Below are 20,361 nucleotides of genomic sequence, written 5' to 3' on the forward strand. Positions count from 1 at the left end.
TGGTTATCTATGTTTAATGCTTTATTTAGGTATCCAAAAATTCGATGTTATGTTTTTGGAAAAAAATTTTAGAAACTAAACAAGGCCTAATTTAGCATACATAATTTGTTCAGAGTTCGAGGGGTACCGGCAAATAATTGACTGGTGATTTGACTTGCCATTGACAATAAGAGGTGGATTACACAGCGATACCGGAGTGATAAGTATGTTATCTCTGTCCTAAAATATACGTACTTTAGGTTTTTAAAAATATATTAGGGTGAAGAAAAAATAACTATATTATTCTTTAATCAATAAAAAAAAGATTTGCTCTGTCCAACAAAAAGTACATCGAGGTATCAATTTGTTTCCTACCATTGGATCTAGCTGAGTAGGATGTGCACCGTTAGATCCAACGATCAGAAATAATTTAGTACCGTGAGGTACTGGTACCTCGAGATATTTTTTTTGTTGGACCGAAACAAATCTTAGGCAAAATAGATGAAAGTGGGAGGGTATTAGGGATATAATTAGAAGAATTTTGAATGAGAAATAATTGATAAGATATATAATATTGTAATAGTATCATAAATGTTTATATTTTTGAACAATATTTAAATTAAGAAATGTGAGGATAATGGTTAAGTTTGACGATAAGCCAGGGCACGTGGCAAGTTGCTCTCGCCATGTAACTTCCTGCGCCCCTTGTTTCGATCACCCTAGCGTCAACTGCTCGTTTTGTCAACCTATGGCGTCAAACAGCTCGGCTGAAATTCTTTAGCGATGACAACAGTAGCGAATTTCTTAACACTTCAGAGTCAACCCTATATTTTTTCCGCAGTATGTATATTTTCTCTTAAAAACGGGATAAAATATATTAATTAAACTAAAAACAGTGAAATATCGAACCGAATCTGAATTAATTAACTCGGTTGTTCTCTGAAATAAACAACACTTGGGATCTATAAGGCCATGATGGACTATCCTAATGGCGAGCTTCCTCGGGCTTTTTCTGGTTATCCCCCCCGCCCCCCCCCCCCCCCCCCCCCCCCCCCGCGGTCTGAAGGAGATTATGAGGAGATTTGCACGCTCAAATTTCCGATGTATGCTTATGCTTATAACTTAAACTTAAACTTTACTTTTATATTTAAATTAGAGTTGATTTTAGAGCTTTTTTCATCCCAATGTATTTTTCAACATTTGCTTTTAAATCACTAGAAACATAGACAAAAATTTCACTCATAAATTATCTTTTAGCCGTTAATAAGTGGTTTGGCTTACACTTGTATCAGAACGCGGCAGTTATTCCAACCACCCTCCAATCTCCCCGTGACCAAACAAGGCCTTGACGGACGAGGAAACTAGAAGCCCCACCAAATGAGGCTCTATGTAGTACTACTGCGGTACCGCTCACTGACATACGGACCTAATAATTTATAGGGCTCACATGACAGTGAACAGTACTATAGAGAATTTGAACTTAAGCCCCACTATATATTTTCATCTCATTTTCCTTTCTGATAGTGTAATAGGGATGTACGACGAACAAAAGAAAAGATAAAACGATTAATGGGAACTAGGGATAGATGGAATAATTAACTATTTGTTACTCTTATATATGACATTTAATTAATGTGTCTATGACATGTGGGTCCAGGACCCACATGCCATAGACACATAAGATGACAAATATGTAAACTCGCTACTGTAGCTGTGGAAAAAAGTTAAATGCCTCGGGATGGACCTAAATTTTTTTTAAAAAAAAATAAAATTAGCTTATTTTATTAAACTATAATTGATCATAAATTACACAGACATACCCATGGCCATCCCCAGAAGAACATACTTGAGATGTTGGGCTTATCAATGGTCCTAAATGTTGGCCCATATGTGTTGTAGGTAAAATACTATCTTGGACAATCCTCCAATCCTAGATGTTTTTACCTGTGTACCATTAAAAAATATGGTTCCAGCCTCTGTGCCACTGAAAAGTTCGGTTCTCTCTATGCCATCGTCGAACTTTATCGCACCCTCCATACCATTCCGTCCGTTTTTAGTGTTAACGGTGGGTAACGAAGAGTTAAAATAATAACGCAGTTGCCCTTAGGGTTGAGATGCAATTTTAATAAGTTGGTTTCCTTACATGCCATTCGAAAATATTTGCTGACATACAACAAAAAAAGGCCAAATCTAACTTTTGAAAAATGATTTTTAACATGCGACTAGAAAAGGCCATGGTGCAAAATGCAGTACCCAAGTCTAAACTTATTTAATGGTTCACACAAATTTAACTATAATTTTCGTTACGATTCTGTTCACCGGTGAGGTCCACTCTAAACAGCTTCAGAAACAGTCCAATCTATTGGTCCAAACTTACTAATATTAAATTACAGTAAGTCAGTTTAAGTTTGTTTTAAGATTGGAGCAGTAACTGAAAGAGGAGTAAATGGGGGAAGCTTGCATGCAGTAACTAAATGGGAGAAGAAGGTGAAAAGATTTGTGTACTTGAAGGATGGCGGATTGGAGGGCCAATCGGGGACGAAGTGCTCGAGAGGATAGCAGTGCAGGCGGAGGTAGAGCTTGGCCTCCTTGCGCACGTTGAAGCTTGTGGATAGCCTGATCTTCTTGGCCGGGTCGTCGGAGTAGAGCTTGGCCTTCTCCGCTGGCAGCCGGAAGAACTCGCGCGCCACCTACATCACCGACAGGACAAGGGCCGGGTCTATGCCGTGGATCACCACCGGTGCACGCGCGCGTGCGCTGGCGTCGGCCGGTCAGGGATCAGATGGCCACGCACGCGCACCGGCGTCGGTCGGTCAGGGATCAGACGGCCTAAAGATTATGGTGGCGTGGTCGGCGGGAGGGTACGTACCTGGAAGAAGCCGTGGGTGTGGTAGGTGTAGCCGACGACGGCGAGGGTAAGCGGCACGACATGGCCGACAGCGCGGCGCGGGGCGTGAGCAGCGTGACTCGGCGGCGGCGGCGCACTCCCGGAGAAGAGGAGGAGAGAGGCTAACTTGACTGAAAGGGCAAGAGGGACATTTTTTTCTACCAGGTCCATATGTCAGAGCTATTAAATGGTTAAATCTTAACAGAGTAGCGACAGAATGGTGTAGAGGGCACGATAAAGTTCGACGATGGTATAGAGGGAGGTTCGAACTTTTTAGTGGTATCGAGACAGACACCATCTTTTTTTAATGACATACAGGTAAAAACCTCCCAATCCTAGCCTTTGCAACCAAGATAAACATTAAACGGGCTAAAATATTTCAGGTGACATTGAAGTATCGTATCACATAAAATGGCAATAACAACACTAAGTAAAGATCAATCATCTTGGTTGAAGACGCTTTTCAGTAACCTGTTTGATTATTTTTTTTTTTCAAAGAGGAGTAGCCTGTCTGATGGGCTTGCACTGCAACCTAGGCCCCGAGACTGCGGCAATGCTGTTTGGTTGGCCCATCAGTTGCTCCAAGGCCGCGCTAGCCCACCGTAATAAGTTAACTTAATGTTCATGTTTTCCGTGTGTACGTTTTCTAAGCCGCTAAACGATGTAATTATTTTTTACAAAAATTTTCTATAGGAAAGTTATTTTAAAAAATCATACTAATCTATTTAATATTTTTTAATAATTAATAATTAATAATTAATTAATCATGTACTAATCTATTGCTACGTTTTACAAACCCACCAAACGACGATAATTCATACATCATCAGAATAAGTCCACTTCGAGTTCCTCTCCTTGTCACCGAGTTCAAAAAAACATCCTTAAACTGTAAAATCCAAATATACCGCACCATTGATCATGCAAAAATCGTTTAAATGTGGTCCTATCTATCTTCTCACCATCCGCTCGCGAAACAGCGGCCCCTGCTTGGTTGGGTGTCGGCAATGGTCCCGCCCCAAGATGCCGCCGCCGTGATCAAGCTGGGATGCGATATACTCCGTATATGGTTTTTGCAAGATTAGGGATGCAATATATGTGGTTTTGCAATGTAAGGATGTTTTCGGAACTTAATGACAGAAAAAGTAGACTGAGTCCTACATCAGCAATGGGTTACTCGCGCGATGTTGGCTGGTAGCATGCTCGGCCCAGTCCATCAGTATCTAGTCCGTCAATTGTGAAATGTAGAAAGCTTGGGCCGTTTTGCCTTCCAATTATGTCCGAATATTGCACCAGGAGCTAGCTCTTCGCTGAATCTACAAATGCATTAACTTTGACGCCAGCTGCCTGTGCCTGTGTATGTGCACGTGTTTTCTGCACCATCCATTTTGATCTGTTCTCTTCATCTACCTATTGAATTTCAGCTATTTGTTGTTGGGGGAAAAGAGAAACTAATGGAGTACTTTCTGATATCAAATATTGACAATCTCAGAAAGCAACTCTTATATGGAAATATGGCAGAACGTATTACCATTTTTGAAAATGTATATCGGAGACACCGTATAATAAATATCTCGAGGTATCGTATGATTTATTGTAAAAATTCAGTACCTCAAGATACGGTATACATGATTGCACTAAAATTTTTTAGTATCTCAAGAATGGTAAAAGAACACCCTTATTCACTAATCTCAAAATTACTCTACTAAAACCAAATCACACAGAAGGCGTTGTCAGTTCGACTGTAACAAAACAGCCACATTAGATCAAATCATTAAATACAAAAAAGTAATAAAAAGAAACTAAACAGGCTAAATATTCAATATCCAATCTGGGGAAAATTACTCCCTAGAACCGATCTGATCAGCGAAGCGATGCGATGCTCACTCATGCCGGCGGGCCGGAGGGAAGGAACAGCCACGTACCCCCAAAGGTGACCACTGGCCGTACTGGCGTCCTGAGGACCAGCTGCGAACGGCGCGCCTTCATGTTGTAGACGCAGCAGTAGAACTGCACCGTCCGCCATTGCAGGGAGCGGTAGCCATGGCGCACCATCGCCCGACGAACAGCGCCCGGTTGTCGCCGATGCTCGGCCTCCTCCTCCAGCTCCAGCACCCCATGACCGTCGTGAACACCTCGAACGTGGTCCGCAGCTGTATCTGTTCGTCGGTGTAGGCGATGCGGCGAGGTTCCTTGTCTTTGGAATTGGAGTATCCCCTGGCATGCGGGGTTTCCCTATGCGGACCATGAGCAATTCGCCATTGGATTCCACCAGGTAGTGTGGCGCACCGGTGCAGTGATGGCGGGGCATCACGGTGACGGTGTCGACCGTGGTGGGCACGGTGGGCTCGCCGCCGGCGTGGATGTTGTCCTCGGCGATGGAGATGGAGAGGAGCATTCCGAGAGCGTGGAGCTTTCCTTGGTAGGAAACCATGTCTCGGATTCCGCATCTGTGCAACCTCTCGTGGCGGCACGGTGACCACGAGGCTGACCCCGGCCGGCAGAGCAGCAGGTCGCTCGGGATCGTGCGGGTGACCGCAGCAACGAGGGTAGGCGAGCACACGACGAGCTTCCGTATCGACCGTGGCATCTCACGGGTGACCGGTGGGTCGGCGGGCAGCCTGGGGAGCACCATGGTGGTGCCCGCGGAGAAAGGGCTCACCAGCGTGTAGGCGCCGTCCTGGCGCTGGAAGACGAGCCACTCGCCGCAGGAGCTCTGGGCATTCGGCAGCTGCCGGTGGCGGTCGAGATGGAGCGGCAGCCGCCGGAAGGTGGAGCTGGGCAGGCTGTAGAAGGTCCGGTCGGGCAACGCGATCCACGGGAACGACCGGGGCAGCGGGTTCCGCCGGGCGGCGATCTGCCATTGGCGGCAGACGGCGCCGAAGCGGACGCGGTCGGCGTGGCACAGGAGATGCCCGAAGATTACGCCGCGAGATCCGTAGGGAGCTCAACCAACATTGCGGCGCGTACTGCGGCGGTAACATGATCGGCGATGCCGCCGTCGTCGACGGCACGACGGCGAGGCAGGTTTCCGTATGGCGATAGGTGATCCGATACGTAAGCCAGCCACGCGGATTACTAGATGGAAGTTAGAACTGATTCCGAGAGGTTAAATCTTGTGAATGATCAGGCCAGCTCGGCCCAGCCCAACCTAGCCCACATTGAAGCCCATTAGTCCAACGAAGGCTACCACTTTGAGTGGAGAGGGGGAAAAGGAGTTCACCAACGCGACGACCGGAGGGGGAGCCCGGGCCCCGGGAGGGAGATCGGGATCGGCGGGGATGGCGCCGCCGGCGCCTGCGCCGGAGCGCGACGGGGAGGGGAGGCGGGCGCACGCTACGATGGTGGGGGTGCAGTTCATCAACGCCGGGTATCACGTCATCGCTAAGCAGGCGCTTAACGTGGGCGTCAACCGCGTCGTCTTCTGCGTCTTCCGCGACGTCCTCGCCCTCGCCGTCCTCGCGCCCCTCGCCTTCCTCCGCCACCGCGGGTCACCTTCGCAGCCTCGCACACCTCTCACATGGCGCCTCCTCGCCTCCTTCTTCGTCCTTGGCCTCACAGGGTAAGCTCCCGCACTCCCAAGTCACTGAATGTCCGAAGTTACAAACTCTCTAGTGAAGGCATGAAGTCACGCTGCCGCTATGCTCCGAAACATTCTAGTTTCGTACTTTGAATCCTCTGTGTTTTCCCTGCAGCATTTTTGCCAATCAGCTGCTGTTCTTGGTCGGTCTCAGCTACACCAACCCCACATACGCCGCTGCTACCCAGCCTTCCATTCCTGTCTTCACCTTCATATTGGCCGTTCTTATGGGGTCAGTCTCACACTGATTTTAGTGATCTACGAAAGTGAAACTGTATACATGTTCATGCTTCATCTCGAGATTAAGCACTTTGTTTGTTTCAGCACTGAAACGGTGAGCCTGAGTACGCATGAGGGCAAGGCCAAGATTGGTGGAACGATCGTCTGCGTGATGGGGGCTGTTTTCATGGTGATGTACAGGGGTCCGGCTGTGTTGGGTAGCGGGCAGCTTGAACTTGATGATGTTCATAGTCATGGCGTCATCACTGACATATCTCAGCCTGAGCCAGTCCAACATCTGGCATATTTGTTCGTTGCGTTTGGACTGCAGAAGTGGCACATTGGAGTGCTTTGCTTGATAGGGAACTGTTTCTGTATGGCTATTTATCTTGCATTGCAGGTATTAATGATATTTCAGCCTATTGAAGCACTCTCTTGCTTATGAGCTTTGATGCCTTTTTTGAGCGAAACACAGAGAAACTTTAATTTCTGATCAATCATATGCGTACAGCTAATTCTGTAAATTAGATCAGTATCTTGAAATGGCAACTTTAGATGCCATGAAATCTGTTGAAACCATTCTAGTTTGGTACAAAATTTAAATCTTGACATTATTCTCGTAGGTTTGCCCTCTTGGAACTAAGATTCTTTTGCTTCTCTTCCTAGAAAGGGCAGAAATTAGCTGGTCTGGCTATTCAAACTTTCCAAAATTGAATTTGGTATAAGATTTGGCAAATTACTGCAAGGTGATTTGTCATGGATCTATCAAATTATACCTCACTGTAAGAACAGTCATTAGTTGTTTTAGAAGGAGATCATCTATCTCCCCATACTTGAATGACTTTATGTTTGTGTTGTAATTGACTTGACTTTTATTTTTGAGTACTGAAGCTCTTATGAGATCAATGCGCTACAACATTTATTATTCTATATTTATGCTATTGAACTGTTGCTATTTCAGGCTCCAATTTTGGTGAAATATCCGTGTAGTTTGTCATTGACAGCATACTCGTACTTTTTTGGAGCTATTTTAATGGTCATTTCAGGAGTTTTTGCAACAAATGGTAGAGAAGATTGGACTTTGACTCGATCCGAGTTTGGTGCTGTTGTATATGCGGTAATAGTCGTTTTGTTTCTTAGTGCATATTTTGCATGGCTTAAAGTGTCCCTTTGGTACGTATATGTGCTCTGAGATTTGCTTCGGTCCAACAGAAAATATCTTAAGATATCGGTACCCCACGATACTAAATCGTTTTTCATCATTGGATCTAGCTGAGTAGGATGGACATGGTTAGATCCAACGATTAAAAACAATATGGTATCGTGAGGTACCGATGCCTTGAGATACTTTTTGTTGGATTAGAGTAAATCTCATGTGCTCTTATATGCGCTATCAGTGATAAAACATATGTTAATGGCAGTACTGATGCAGCGTATTGAGTTGTTGGCTTGTTGCGTGGATCTTGAATAGAGATTTTGCATCTACACGTGGTGCTATTGAATAGCTATTACACCTTGCACTAGTCTTTACAGGGCATAAATAATTTAGTTGATGCATGCCATGCACAATCCTTTTGGAATGAAAGTATGCTTTTGTCCCTTGTTGTAGGGGGTTATTTCTTCTGCTCTTAATTATTGCTTAATGACATGGACCAACAAAATTCTGGGTCCTGCTATGGTGGCGCTTTATATGCCTCTCCAGCCAGTGCTTTCTGCTGTACTGTCAATGTTTTTCCTCGGAAGCTCAATTTACTTTGGAAGGTAAGCTAAAAGTTTCTCACGTTCTGTACTCCTCAATTACATTTTTATATAATTGTTTTTTATACTCTCTTTTAATGGGAAAGAAAAATACTGTGGTGCCTCGTGTCCTCATCTTCCTTGTTGCAATGTATATATGCATATTGATGGCAATATATGGATATTGATAGGCTAACAGTTCGAAACTTCAAATTTCTACAACTAATCAAATCATCATGATACAAATAGTTTTCTAGCGATTCATTTTTCTCATTTCTGATCATCTAAACTCTTATGTAAGAGCATCTTTGTTTGCCTGCAGCATTATAGGAGGGCTTCTGATTGTCTCTGGTTTATATCTAGTCACCTGGGCACGGCATAGAGAAAAGCTTACAGGCATTGGAGCACCCTATGAAAAATGTGCATCAGAGTTGCTTGAAAGTACTCATGTCGTAAGGAGTGGAAACATGGTCTCCGTTCCCTATATATCTTTTTCTAGACTGTGGAACGTTCCACATGAATCATAAATTTCTGTTGCTATCCCCTTCCTTTTAGGTATCTTCCATTCCTCCTTACTCAGAATACCGATACAGAAAGCATGCATTAGAAAACTTGAAGTGCTGCAAAGAAGATTCAAGTGAATGTAGGTAAGACTGTTAACAATGCTATCATCAGTCCTTGGCGTGACTCCCTATATAGCTTCTCTTCAGAAAATTGCATTCTTATTCTTTATGTCCTAGGAGAAGTTGATTTGTGTAGGAACAAAGAGAGGTTATGCTCATTTAGTTTTGTGACACTAACAACACTGAGATGCTGCCTGAGTTGACTGTCCTGTTACCTGCAAAGCCAGCTCGGCTGCTCCATCGGCTTAGTGAATCCCCAACAAGGCAACAATACTTATCCTGTTACACCTTCATATGTAAGTACTCTGTAAACATTATACATACTCCTGTGTATCTCCTAAATGTCTTGAAATCGATGTTTGTATTAGTTTGTGTTTGTTGCAACTCTGGAATTGCTATGCTTTCGAAATTGAGATTTGCTCCGGTCCAACAAAAAGTACACTCGAGGTACCAGTACCTCACGGTACTAAACTGGTTTCCACCATTGTATCTAGCTAAGCAGGATGAATATTGTTAGATTCAACGATCAGAAACTATTTTGGTACCATGAGGTACCGGTACCTTGAGGTATTTTTTATTGGTCTGGAGCAAATCTCTTCGAAATTCCTACTCCACATCATGGTTCCCTCTAACACACAAGTCTTATATGCACTTGGAAACTTTGGATGTTACTTTGTTTGTAATTTGTGCTCTTGCACTTAGGCCTGCTAATGGATTTCAATCCAATCAATCCATCTCTTTATAAAAGTAGTCTCCAAACCAACACGCATCAATTATTTTTTATTAGGATTCAATCCAAACTAATATAACTTTGATTTTAGCCCAATCTACACCAAACCATTTAGTTAAAATAGATCCAATCCACTTTAGCAGAATGGATGTACCCATTAGTATGCATAAACTTAGATCTAAAATTTTAAAACTCATGTTTACGCTATAAAATTTTATTAAATTTAACTGAATTTAGTGAGATGATTTATTATATATAAGAGCAACTTTGTGTAATTTTTGATCAATTTTACATGTGGGTTCCACATTTATTCTCTTATTCATTGGTTAGCTAATTTAAGGATCCATTTGCCTTCCACGGGCTAACTCCATTTAGAAACTGAAATCACCTAAGCAAATCCAGTCTATACCAATACATTTGTCTCTATAACTCAATCCAATTCAAACCATTTGAAGTAGTAATTCATTTGTATTCAACCAAAGACAATCCAAATTAAAAACCAACTCATTTAATCCATTTTTATCCAACACATTAGTAGACCTACTTGTAGTTAAAACCATTCTTCATTTTATATGAGCTGGACATACTTTTCTACTTTTCTCGAACTGTGTTATAATACCTCTGTTACATATTAAGTTCATTTTTCAGTTTTAATGTTTTGACTTTTCGTCCCATTTGAAATATTTTTGCGATTAATATTTTTATTATTATTAGATGGTAAAATATGAATAGTGCTTTATACGTGATTAATTTTTTAAAGTTTTTAATAAATTTTTCAAATAAGACGAATGATCAAAGCGTTAGACATATAAATCAAAAATAAAGTTATTATGAGACGGGGGACGGAGGTAGTATTGTGTTTTTCATAACCGATAATTCGTACACGTAAATGCTAAGTACTGCTAGGTGTTGTATAATTGTATGGGACCCCTAATTGTATTAGGCATGCTATTGTCATTGGTGCTGTGACCGGAGCTCGGCCTGCGTCACGAACAGGCCGTGGAAGCCGTAGGGGACGCGTCCGGGCAGCCGCACCTCCGCGACGATCTCCAGGTCCGGCGATCGCGCGTCCATCACCACGAACCGGTTCTCGCCGGTGCCCTCGTCGTGGACGTAGCACACCAAGTAGCCGTCGTCCTCGTTGCCATTGCCCTCGACGTCGTCGGGCACGAAGAAGGGTTCGCCGGCGAAGCACCCGGGCCCGAAGTCCCGCCGCGCCACGGTGCAGTCGCCCGCGCCGGCGCGGTCGAAGTCGAGCTTGGCCACGCCGCCGATCTTGGGCATGGGGTCGCCGATGCCGAAGTAGCCGTAGCGGTTGCGCCGGCCGAGGCAGCTCGGGTTGATCACGCCGAAGTCGAAGTTCCCCGCCGCGAGCGGGGTGCGCGTGACGGCGCCGGTGGTGAGGTTGATGCGCACCTTCTCGACGCAGGCGTGCACCAGCTCCATGCGCTCCAGCGCGTGCTCGATGGAGAGGATGTTGGGCGCCACCAGCACCAGCTCCTCGCCGCCGGCCTCCTCCCACGCGTTCACCGAGTGCATGATGTTGAAGCCCGGCACCTCGAACCACCGCATCTCCGACTCGTCGGTGGCGTAACGGGGGATCACACCGAGCCGGGGCACCTTGCCGGGGTCCGACCCCACGGGCGAGCCGCCGCCCACCACCATGTCCATGGGCTTCATTACGATCTGAATCTCTGGGAAGATGGCGTACCGCTCGGTGATCGCGAAGTCGTGCTGGAATGACGGCTGCTGCACGGAGAAGATGGGCACGTCGGCGCCCTTGTTCCCGGCCTGGTCGAACCGGAAGTACGTCACGAACGGCGGCACGGGGCCGTAGCGGAACGCGAAGAGCTCGCCGGTGACGGGGTCCTTCTTGGGGTGCGCGGTCATGCCCATGACGAGGCGACCGCCGAAGTCGCACCTGCCGTGCGTGGTCACCTCGCCGGTGTCCGGGTCGACGCGCACGGCGTAGGGGAGATCCGACTCGCCGAGCGCGTAGAGGCGGCCGGCGAAGTAGGCGAGGCTGGTGTTGGCGAGCCCGACTCCCTCGAGCGGATTCATCTGCCCCGTCAGAACCCTAGCCGCCACGACGGCGCCGCGCGCCATCCCGGCCACGCCGTGGAAGCCGGAGAATGCGTTGGGCAGGACCGGCGCGCCGGCGTCCCGCTCGACGAGGTACTTGTACGTCTGCACGTAGCGCGAGCACAGAACGGGGTCGGCGCCGGACGAAGGTGATGCCGGGAGGAGGAGGGAGTGCAGCATGCCGTCGCCGTCGAACAGGTGGTGCGGCCCGCGCGGGAGGTGCTGCGGGTTGGGCCCGTTGCGAATATAGGCGCCGCCGGCGAGGCAGCGCGGGATGGCGCCGCGCACGACGGGGCAGGGCGTCGGCGGCAGCTCGTCCACGGGCGCGAAGTTGCTGGTCAGCACGTTCCGGGGATCCACCGTCGGCCGAAGCGCCGGCGGGTCGATGAACGTGTTGATCACCTCGTCCAGCGCGTTGCAGAACGTCACCGGCAGCGAAGCCGCCGCTGCGGCCGCAGGGGCAGAAGGCCGGCGGCGAGGCCGAGACTGAGCCTGGCTCGGCGCCGTCCTGCCAGCCCTCCCATCTGTCGTCGCAGTAACCGTTCTCGTAGTCTTGGGCTTGGCCACAAACTGCTCTTCTTCCTGTGCGATCTGCTCCGGATTACGGGTGGTGGTGGTGGCCGGCGGGGAGGTGAGGACAGTGGTGGAGGCGGCGGCCGACGGCGGAGCGGCGGAGGAGTTCTTCTTCCTCCCGTAGCTGGGGTTCTGTGGAGCAGCAGAAGCAGCGGGAGAAATGTAGGAAAACCTCATCGACCTCATGGTGAGTGAGTGAGTCAACGAGCAGTGAGCAGGGCAAATCCCGCCAATTTGCATGCTACTACTACTGCACCAGAGCACTGAAGCTGTGGGATTAACCGTCTGGGTGGTATTTATAGACCTGTTGACTGTTGTTAGGAGGGGTACTTGCTTTGAGATTCGTGTTAACCGGAATGAAAAGATACTTCGGCCCCGTCTTTTCGCCTTAAGCTAACGTTTAAATTTGAGCCAATTTTATTATTGTCATGTTTCGATCTCTAATATTAATTTTATCTTTTTTTAGGTTTTTTATTGTCACCTGGTTTTTTGAACTCAATCCACAGATTGCACCTCTTTTGAATGAAGTATTCTAACACTGTTAAATTAGTCGTTAAAGTACTGTTTTATCCTTTTTTAGGAATTTTATTTTTACCATTGTATTCTTAATAGTGTTTTTATTGATGTATATATACCGATGTGATTTAGAACGGAGAGCAAAACCGCAAATTACAAAAATACAAGAATAAAAATAAAATTTTCGATAAAGGGTAAAATGGTACTTTAACGGCTGACTTAACACTGTTAGTAAAAGAGGGGCAAACTTTTGATTGAGTTAAAAAAATAGAGGTAAAAATGGAAACCCTAAAAAATGGATAAAATCAATATTAGAGTTTAAAATAGGGATAAGAACGAAATTGTCCCTTTAAATTTCGTTTTTTAAATAGATTTTAAAGTTTTTATCATAATTTATTTTCTAACCATGACTTTTATATTGCAAAGAACACATATATATAATTTTTATTTACAAAATATTTTTTATTTATAAATATGTTGTTTGAAGAGAAAAGGACAAAAAATCACTCCCATATCATGCATAATTTTCTTTCTTTGCACCTAAGATAGATACATAGTACAACCTTTTCTTTCTTGTTCCTAAGATAGATAGATAGTACAACCTGGATGGATGGCAAGATACTGTCACCCTCACCTTTACCTGTACAATTATGCTTATAAACTAAAATTTAAATTTTTAATATTAAAATTTGAGTTTATTTTAATGTGTTTTATTATAGTTTATTCTTTATTCTTGGCTTTTACATCATAAACAACATGTATATAAAAGTTTTATTCACAAATTATTTAGTTTGTAAATATATTGTCTGATTTTTTTATAAAAAAACAATAGGTCTATAGTCAATCCAAAAGATGATAGAAAGATGATGTCTATCATGCATGCATGTCTTATATTACAGGATAGATAAAAATAGTTATTTTTTATATTATAGGATGAAGAGAGTTATAATCTCGTAAGGATATATTTGCAGGTAGTGTTTGCATTTTCAGAAATAAAGAAAAGTTGTAGCCTTGCTAGCAATGAGAGCAGGCTATATGCCAGCTATAAACATATTTTAAAGAGGTAAGAGATGAGAGAGCATATTTTAAAGAGGTAAGAGAAGAGTAGCGTGCTATTAATTTGTAGCCAGTTGCAGTACAGGCTCTAAGACGCAGTGTGTGTATGACATATGTATAAATTGAAGCTAGTAGTTAATAATACTATTGAACTTCTCTGAGATGGGTCTGGCAGACTGGCACTAAGTAAAAAATCGTACTAGTAGCTTTCAAGGGCAAGCTGGGCGATGGCTACCTCACCGGCTCCAGTTTTACCCCCCCCCCCCCCCCCCCCCCAACAAAAAAAAGCGTGTGCAGTTTTGTTTGAGCACGCATTGAACCAAACGAATGCTTGGTTGACCCGTCCACGTAGCATTTTCTTTCTCAAAAGACGATCATTTGGTTTTATTTATTTTGCACAATATAATGTATTTCGTGGTTAATTTATAGCACCAGAAGACAACGTGGTATGTTTTTATGGTGAAATGGTACATAAATACATAATCTAATACCAAAATAATTCTTGCTTATGTTACTTTCGATTTAAATACAAGTTATTTTGACCTCCCTTTTTAAGGTTAAAAAACCTCGCTTTTATTTTCTAAAGACAATTCACTTTAGAACTGTTAGGCACATTTTTTCACCATTTCTAACATGTTTACCCTAATCAAATACTAAATGCTAACTCATCCTTTTTAATACAAATAATTTTATCATCATTGAAAAAGTAATCATATATACACGAAAATTTACACTTAAAATTTTATGTACCAAAACTAACACTAAAATTTATGGTGTCTCATAGTACACATTTTCTTAATTTCTTGTTTTCTACAAATCCGAATACCACTTGAATGCATCGGGGAGAGGATAAGAAATAAGAGATTGGCGAGTGGAAGTGCAGATAGGACATTTGCGTTGGAATTTACAAGGAATAAGTTTATTTGATCAAACAAAGTGGTTAAAGCAATCAAGTAAGCATAATAGAGCTATGTGATTTTTTACTAGATATTCCCCAGTTCTCAAAAAAAAAAATCGTAAAACATCATTTTACGAACTGGGTGTGGATTGGCAAGATGACAGGGACCGGTACCTTGGTCGCCGTCGTCCATTTACATTTCCCTCCAATATCTACAAGATGACAGGGACCGGTTCCTTGGATTGACAAGATTTTTTTTTTATTTTTGTTCTGGTATCGCAATCATGAATGTTAGTGATCGCTGCAGTGGAAGACGGCAGGGATGAGCATTTTCCCATATTTAAGTAGCATCTTTAGGTAGGTATCATGAGATATCACTGTTTTCAATGTAAAATTTAATATCTTCTAGTATCTAAAGTACTAAGAGGTACTAAATTTTACATAGAAAACAGTGATACTTCTGGTGCCTTCTCAATACAGTAAAATTGCTCATCTCGATGACCGCGGGTTCACGGAAGCTGGTTTGGAAAACTAGAGCACCCACCAGGGTGCGTTTCTTCATGTGGCTGGCAGTCGGCAGATAATCTTGCGAAGCGTGGCTGGCCAAATCAAGCCCTGTGTATGCTCTGTCAGCAGGCCCACGAGTACTGCCACCATCTCTTTGCGAAATGCCAATACACTAACAGCCTATGGAGTCTGGAGAAGACTCAAAGGGTGGTCGGGTCTGAACTTTCAGCTGCCCGGGGAAGCCGGCCTGACGCTACCAGACTGGTGGCTGGCTGAGAACCAGAAAGCGTTGTCGGAAGTGCTACCCGACCAATTTCGACGATTTGGGGGTGTTTGGTTATCTGTATAAGATTAGGCTCGTATAAGTGGAGCATAGAGATGTATGTTTGATTGTCTGCACGTACATGGGAGTCTGCACGCGTGGGTGTAAATTTAGGCTCACAGCCAGGCTGAGGAGGAACGCTCAATTCGAGCTTCGCTCCTCAGCCAGGCTCGTCCCGTGCAGGCGCGTCGTCGTCCGCTCGTCTTCTCATCATCGCCAGCATCGTCGCCCCGTCGTCATCGACGTCTTCTCCACCAGATCCGAGGCCAACGATCGTCACATGCCACCGCCTGTCGCCGGATCCGCGTTGTTGTCCGTCGCCGGAACCTCTTGGTTAGTCTGGAAGGAAAGGAATGCGCGCACTTTCAACCAAGCAAGCAGATCAGCCACAGCGTTATTTGGTCATTGCAAGGAGGAAATTTTGGTTTGGAAGCGAAAGAGCCTGTAACCTAGTCGTTACATAAGGATTTAGTAGTACCTGAGGTCCTGGGTTTAATTGCAGTGTTATCCCCTCATTTCTGTAAATACCATCTAAATTAGTTATAAAAAAATCTTAAAATATTTGACAATACTTATACAACGTACATGTAAATTTTAAGTTTAAACTCAACTGGAGAAATTAAAAAAAAAATCAAATCCCGTATGAGTGGTTCTCATGTCACACGTTTCCTTTTCTGTTGATCGTGGGAGAAAATAAATCCCTAATTTCTGTAAGGACATGACCCGGGAATACTTCATTAGTGATGTCTCTTGTTGTTGCAGGAAACCTGTCGAGAAGAGCAATCACGACAAACTGAATGTAAGTCGAGCTGCAGATGTGCAGAGATGACAAATATGCGTAGAGCAAAAGAGATACGAAATTGATAAAAATAGAACCGGTGATTCACAAGCGACGAACCTGGATCAAAACCAACATCGTCCTGTAGTTTTGTTGGTGAGATTTTTGTTCGAACTTGAACGCGTGCACACAATGACTAGGCTTATCTTGCATTGCATTCAGATGAACGCGTTCTTTGATTTTTTTTTTATTGGCCAAGGCATCATTTTAGAAGGTGAGAAATTTTACTGAATTCTTACAGAAAAAATAACCGAAATGTTCCCCGTAAAAGAAAAGAGTAAATTTACGGTCCAACAAAAAGTAACAAAAAGTATCGCGAGGTACCGGTACCTCGTGGTTCCAAACCGTTTCTGATCGTTAGATCTAACAGCGTACATCCTACACATCTAAATCCAATGATAAGAAATGATTTGACACCTACTTTTTATTAGACAGGAGCAAATCTCAAAAGAAAACGACACCCAAAATTAACGCATCCAATCAGTTATCACCCTTGCTAATATCCGACTCCAAGATCCACTGCACCAGAAATAATGCAATTCATTATAAAAAAACCCATGAATTATGCAATTAATTGGCACTGGAAATGGGGAGCCACAAGAGCAATCCCTATAAAAGAAGAGATATATGCTACGTATAATAGTAGTTTTGCTGTAGGTGATTCTTGCTTTGATTGCGAGGCCAGCGAGTGGCGAGGATGCCTGTGCCAGACAACGTCAGTGTCACGCGCGCCATCGCCGCCATCTCCATCGCAATTTATTATGATCAGATGGAATCCACCGATCTATGATGAAACGGATGAGCCACCCGTGCATTGCCTTCTCTTTCACTCAAACCCACACAAAAACGATCAGAGATGAATTCATCCCGGCAAGCTTCGTCCGCTCGTGGATGTGGTAAATTTGGAGGGGAGTAAACTGTAGCTCGTTTCAGTGGCGGATGGCCTGCAGCAGGATAAGAGATGCTGAGGAGACAGCAACTGCGACGACGCTGATGCGGCAATATCTGCGACTGGGATGGGGAGGCTATATGTGTTGTTGTTTGTGTGCTATCTGAATCATCGGTGGCCCATGAGCACCAACAGTAACGCTTCATGTTTTGTTCACAGAAAAAATTCAGGTCAGAAGCAGGAATGATCATGGAGCTAGCTCAGGATGTCCCTAGATTTTTTTTTTCTTTTTGGCAAAATGTGATCGTGTGGGTGAGAGTTGGTGGATTGGTACTGGTAATGCTTTCTCAACCATCCAGACGTTCTACACCGGCCTTGTTGAGTTGTTCACTACATGCACATGGGATTTGATGCTTTGAGCTACTGAGTTTTTTTTTAAGAGAACTAGCATGGTGGCCGATTGCACGGTAGCATCGTTATAAAATTTTCTCTCATAATTACACGTATGTTTTCATGTTTTGTTTTTAAAATGTTAAAATTGGTAATATAATTTTTAAACGTTGCCTTGACTCGACCAAATTTGTATGTTTGATATTTTAGTTGACATAGTAATTCATATATACATATATATATATATATATATAAAGCAAAAGTGATAGATCTTTTACTATTCTCATATTTATAAAATAAACTAATGATATCTAACATTTATGATATATTTGCTTATCTTCGGAATATTAGTGATGTCTTCTTAGTATCATAATATTATTTATTATTGGTGTTCTTCGTCATTGTTGGTATAGCTTCGAGGATTAAATGTCATTTGTTAGTTGTATTTTTTATATGGACACAATGATAAAGCTATTTTTATTTTTTTCAATTAACATGTAAAAATTTTCAACTAACGTGAAAATTTTATTTCTACATAAACTTGTCTTTTAGTTTTCTCACTTTTCCTTTTATTAGGGACAATTGTATATCTGACCCTATCTATAAGGCGAAATACGGATTTAACCCTCCTTTTTCAGCTTTACAAATTTGACCCTCTTTTTTAAAAACGAAGTAGCCGTCTGACCCTCATTAATATATCCCGTTAGGGTTTAGGGCAAATGAAATAAAATTAATAATTTTTAATTACGAATGGACTATACTGCCCCTGCAGTCAAAAAAATCCACCCCCATCCCCATCAAGAACAAGTGCTGGCGAGTGCGAGGCGTCGGCCGCTCGGGTCAGCGGCGGCGCTGGGGAGGCGGTGGCAGAGGGTGGGCAAGGCGGCGGCGGCTCGGGTCGGCGGCGCTGGGGCGGCCGGTCGCTGGGGACGGCGCGGCGGTGTCGGCTCGGGTCAGCGGCGGCGCTGGGGAGGCAGCGCTCTGCCCCGAGGGTGAGCGATGGCGGAGGAGGCCGGCCACCCGTCGCGGTACATGAAGCTGATGAGGGACCTGCAGGACGCCCCCGCCGCGGAGGACATCGCCCCGGGGAGCTCAACCAGCCGGTCGCCGTCCCGTAGGTCTCCGCGCCATTACCATCCCTGCAGTTGCGAGGAGTGCAGGCATGCGCTGCCGGAGAGGCCGAGAGCTACCAGGCGCCGGCGGACGAGCCGTGGACCACAAAACGCATGTTTTCGCTAATTTGCAGGTTCTGATTAATTAGCACATTAATATTTTCTGTTCACTTTCTTCATTTCAGAAGGTATGTGCCATTTCCCTTGGTGGCATCAGGACAGGAGGGCAAGCCTGGTTCATAGCCGAATGCTCCCACGAATTCCATTTTCATTGTATCTCTTCAAGTGTCAACCATGGCAACTACATATGCCCAGTATGTCGTGCTGAGTGGAAAGAAATTCCCTTCGAGGGTACGCAACCTGCTGACATTATGAAAGATCTAGAGTAAGCCCTGTAAATTGGCCCCAGGATGAGGGACAAATGTCTGTTGTCTGTTGCAAATCCCCGAGGACGCCGAGAGCTATCAAACTAACCACATATCTATCACATAAATACCAAATTTCAAATTATATTAATTTAAGTTTGAATTTATCGAATTTAAAATTAAATATATTAAAATAACCTCAAATCTATCAAATAAATACCAAATATCACAACATATATTTTAATCTTTATTCTAATATTTCTAAATAAATATTTACATATATTTACTAAAAGTTGACATATAATAGGTCAAAAGCGAAAGGGCAAATCGGTCGAGTTATCCTCCATTTAACACCGTGAAATGTCCTTCATGAAGTAGAGTCACCTAGCTACTTTGCTTTTGAAATGTCCTTTATGGAGTAGGTCACCTAGCTACTTTGTTTTTTAATAAGAGGGTCAAATTTGTAAAGCTGAAAAAGGAGGATCAAATCTGTAGTTAGCATTCAAACTAAAATCAGATTTGTAATTGCCCCTTTTATTAACATGTGTAGAACACAGGATGTAAAGATTGCAGCACGACAAATTCGCTGAGGCCTTGTTGAGTTTGCAAAAGCTTTTTGCAAAAACATCGCATTAAATTTTTGACACATATTTGAAGTATTAAACGTAGTCTAATTACAAAACAAATTTCAGATTCCGGCTGGAAACCGCGAGACGAACTTTTTGAGTCTAATTAATCCGTCATTAGCACATGTTGGTTACTGTAACACTTATGGCTAATCATGTCATAATTAGGCTCAAAAGATTTGTCTCACGATTTTCCTCATAGCTATGTAATTAGTTTTAGTGTTCATGTATATTTAAGTGTCCAAAGGTTTGATGTGATATTTTTAAAAAAAGTTTTTGGAACTAAACAGGGCCTAAGACTTCGTTGGCAACGTCGTACTACTTGGTCGATAGCTTCAGAGCAAGTTCAATAGTATAGCCAACTATTAGCTCTAATTTATCTATAGTCAATTTAATAATCAATTCATAAAATAGTTACCTATAAAACATTAATAT

At 43.8% G+C, this 20,361-nt stretch overlaps 3 protein-coding genes across 4 annotated transcripts; 1 reads left to right on the forward strand and 2 right to left on the reverse strand.

Annotated features, from left to right (window-relative positions):
* Positions 1-4,506: 4,506 nt before the first annotated feature.
* On the reverse strand, positions 4,507-5,821 carry LOC121053523. Its single transcript, XM_040520639.1, has 2 exons — positions 5,816-5,821; positions 4,507-5,720 (listed from the first exon to the last, which is right to left on the reverse strand). Exons 1-2 carry the CDS (start codon positions 5,819-5,821, stop codon positions 4,683-4,685), a joined length of 1,044 nt encoding a protein of 347 aa, XP_040376573.1. The 3' UTR covers positions 4,507-4,682.
* Positions 5,822-6,065: 244 nt separating this feature from the next.
* Positions 6,066-9,441, forward strand: LOC102703560 (WAT1-related protein At5g45370-like). 2 transcript variants are annotated; one of them, XM_006648903.3, is made up of 8 exons: positions 6,066-6,425; positions 6,559-6,675; positions 6,768-7,062; positions 7,624-7,779; positions 8,272-8,423; positions 8,722-8,851; positions 8,955-9,046; positions 9,140-9,441. In XM_006648903.3, the coding sequence occupies exons 1-8, from the start codon at positions 6,145-6,147 to the stop codon at positions 9,147-9,149; spliced, it is 1,233 nt and encodes a 410-aa protein (XP_006648966.1). In that variant the 5' UTR covers positions 6,066-6,144; the 3' UTR covers positions 9,150-9,441. The 2 variants fall into 2 exon arrangements, with proteins under 2 accessions (XP_006648966.1, XP_040377376.1); XM_040521442.1 differs by having other exon boundaries at positions 8,722-9,441.
* Positions 9,442-10,577: 1,136 nt separating this feature from the next.
* On the reverse strand, positions 10,578-12,756 carry LOC102709247 (9-cis-epoxycarotenoid dioxygenase NCED1, chloroplastic). The gene has a single exon (XM_006647693.3). The coding sequence runs from the start codon at positions 12,645-12,647 to the stop codon at positions 10,707-10,709; it is 1,941 nt and encodes a 646-aa protein (XP_006647756.2). The 5' UTR covers positions 12,648-12,756; the 3' UTR covers positions 10,578-10,706.
* Positions 12,757-20,361: the final 7,605 nt, after the last annotated feature.

This window comes from Oryza brachyantha, chromosome 2 (assembly GCF_000231095.2).
Source record: "Oryza brachyantha chromosome 2, ObraRS2, whole genome shotgun sequence".
Lineage (NCBI taxonomy): Eukaryota > Viridiplantae > Streptophyta > Magnoliopsida > Poales > Poaceae > Oryza > Oryza brachyantha.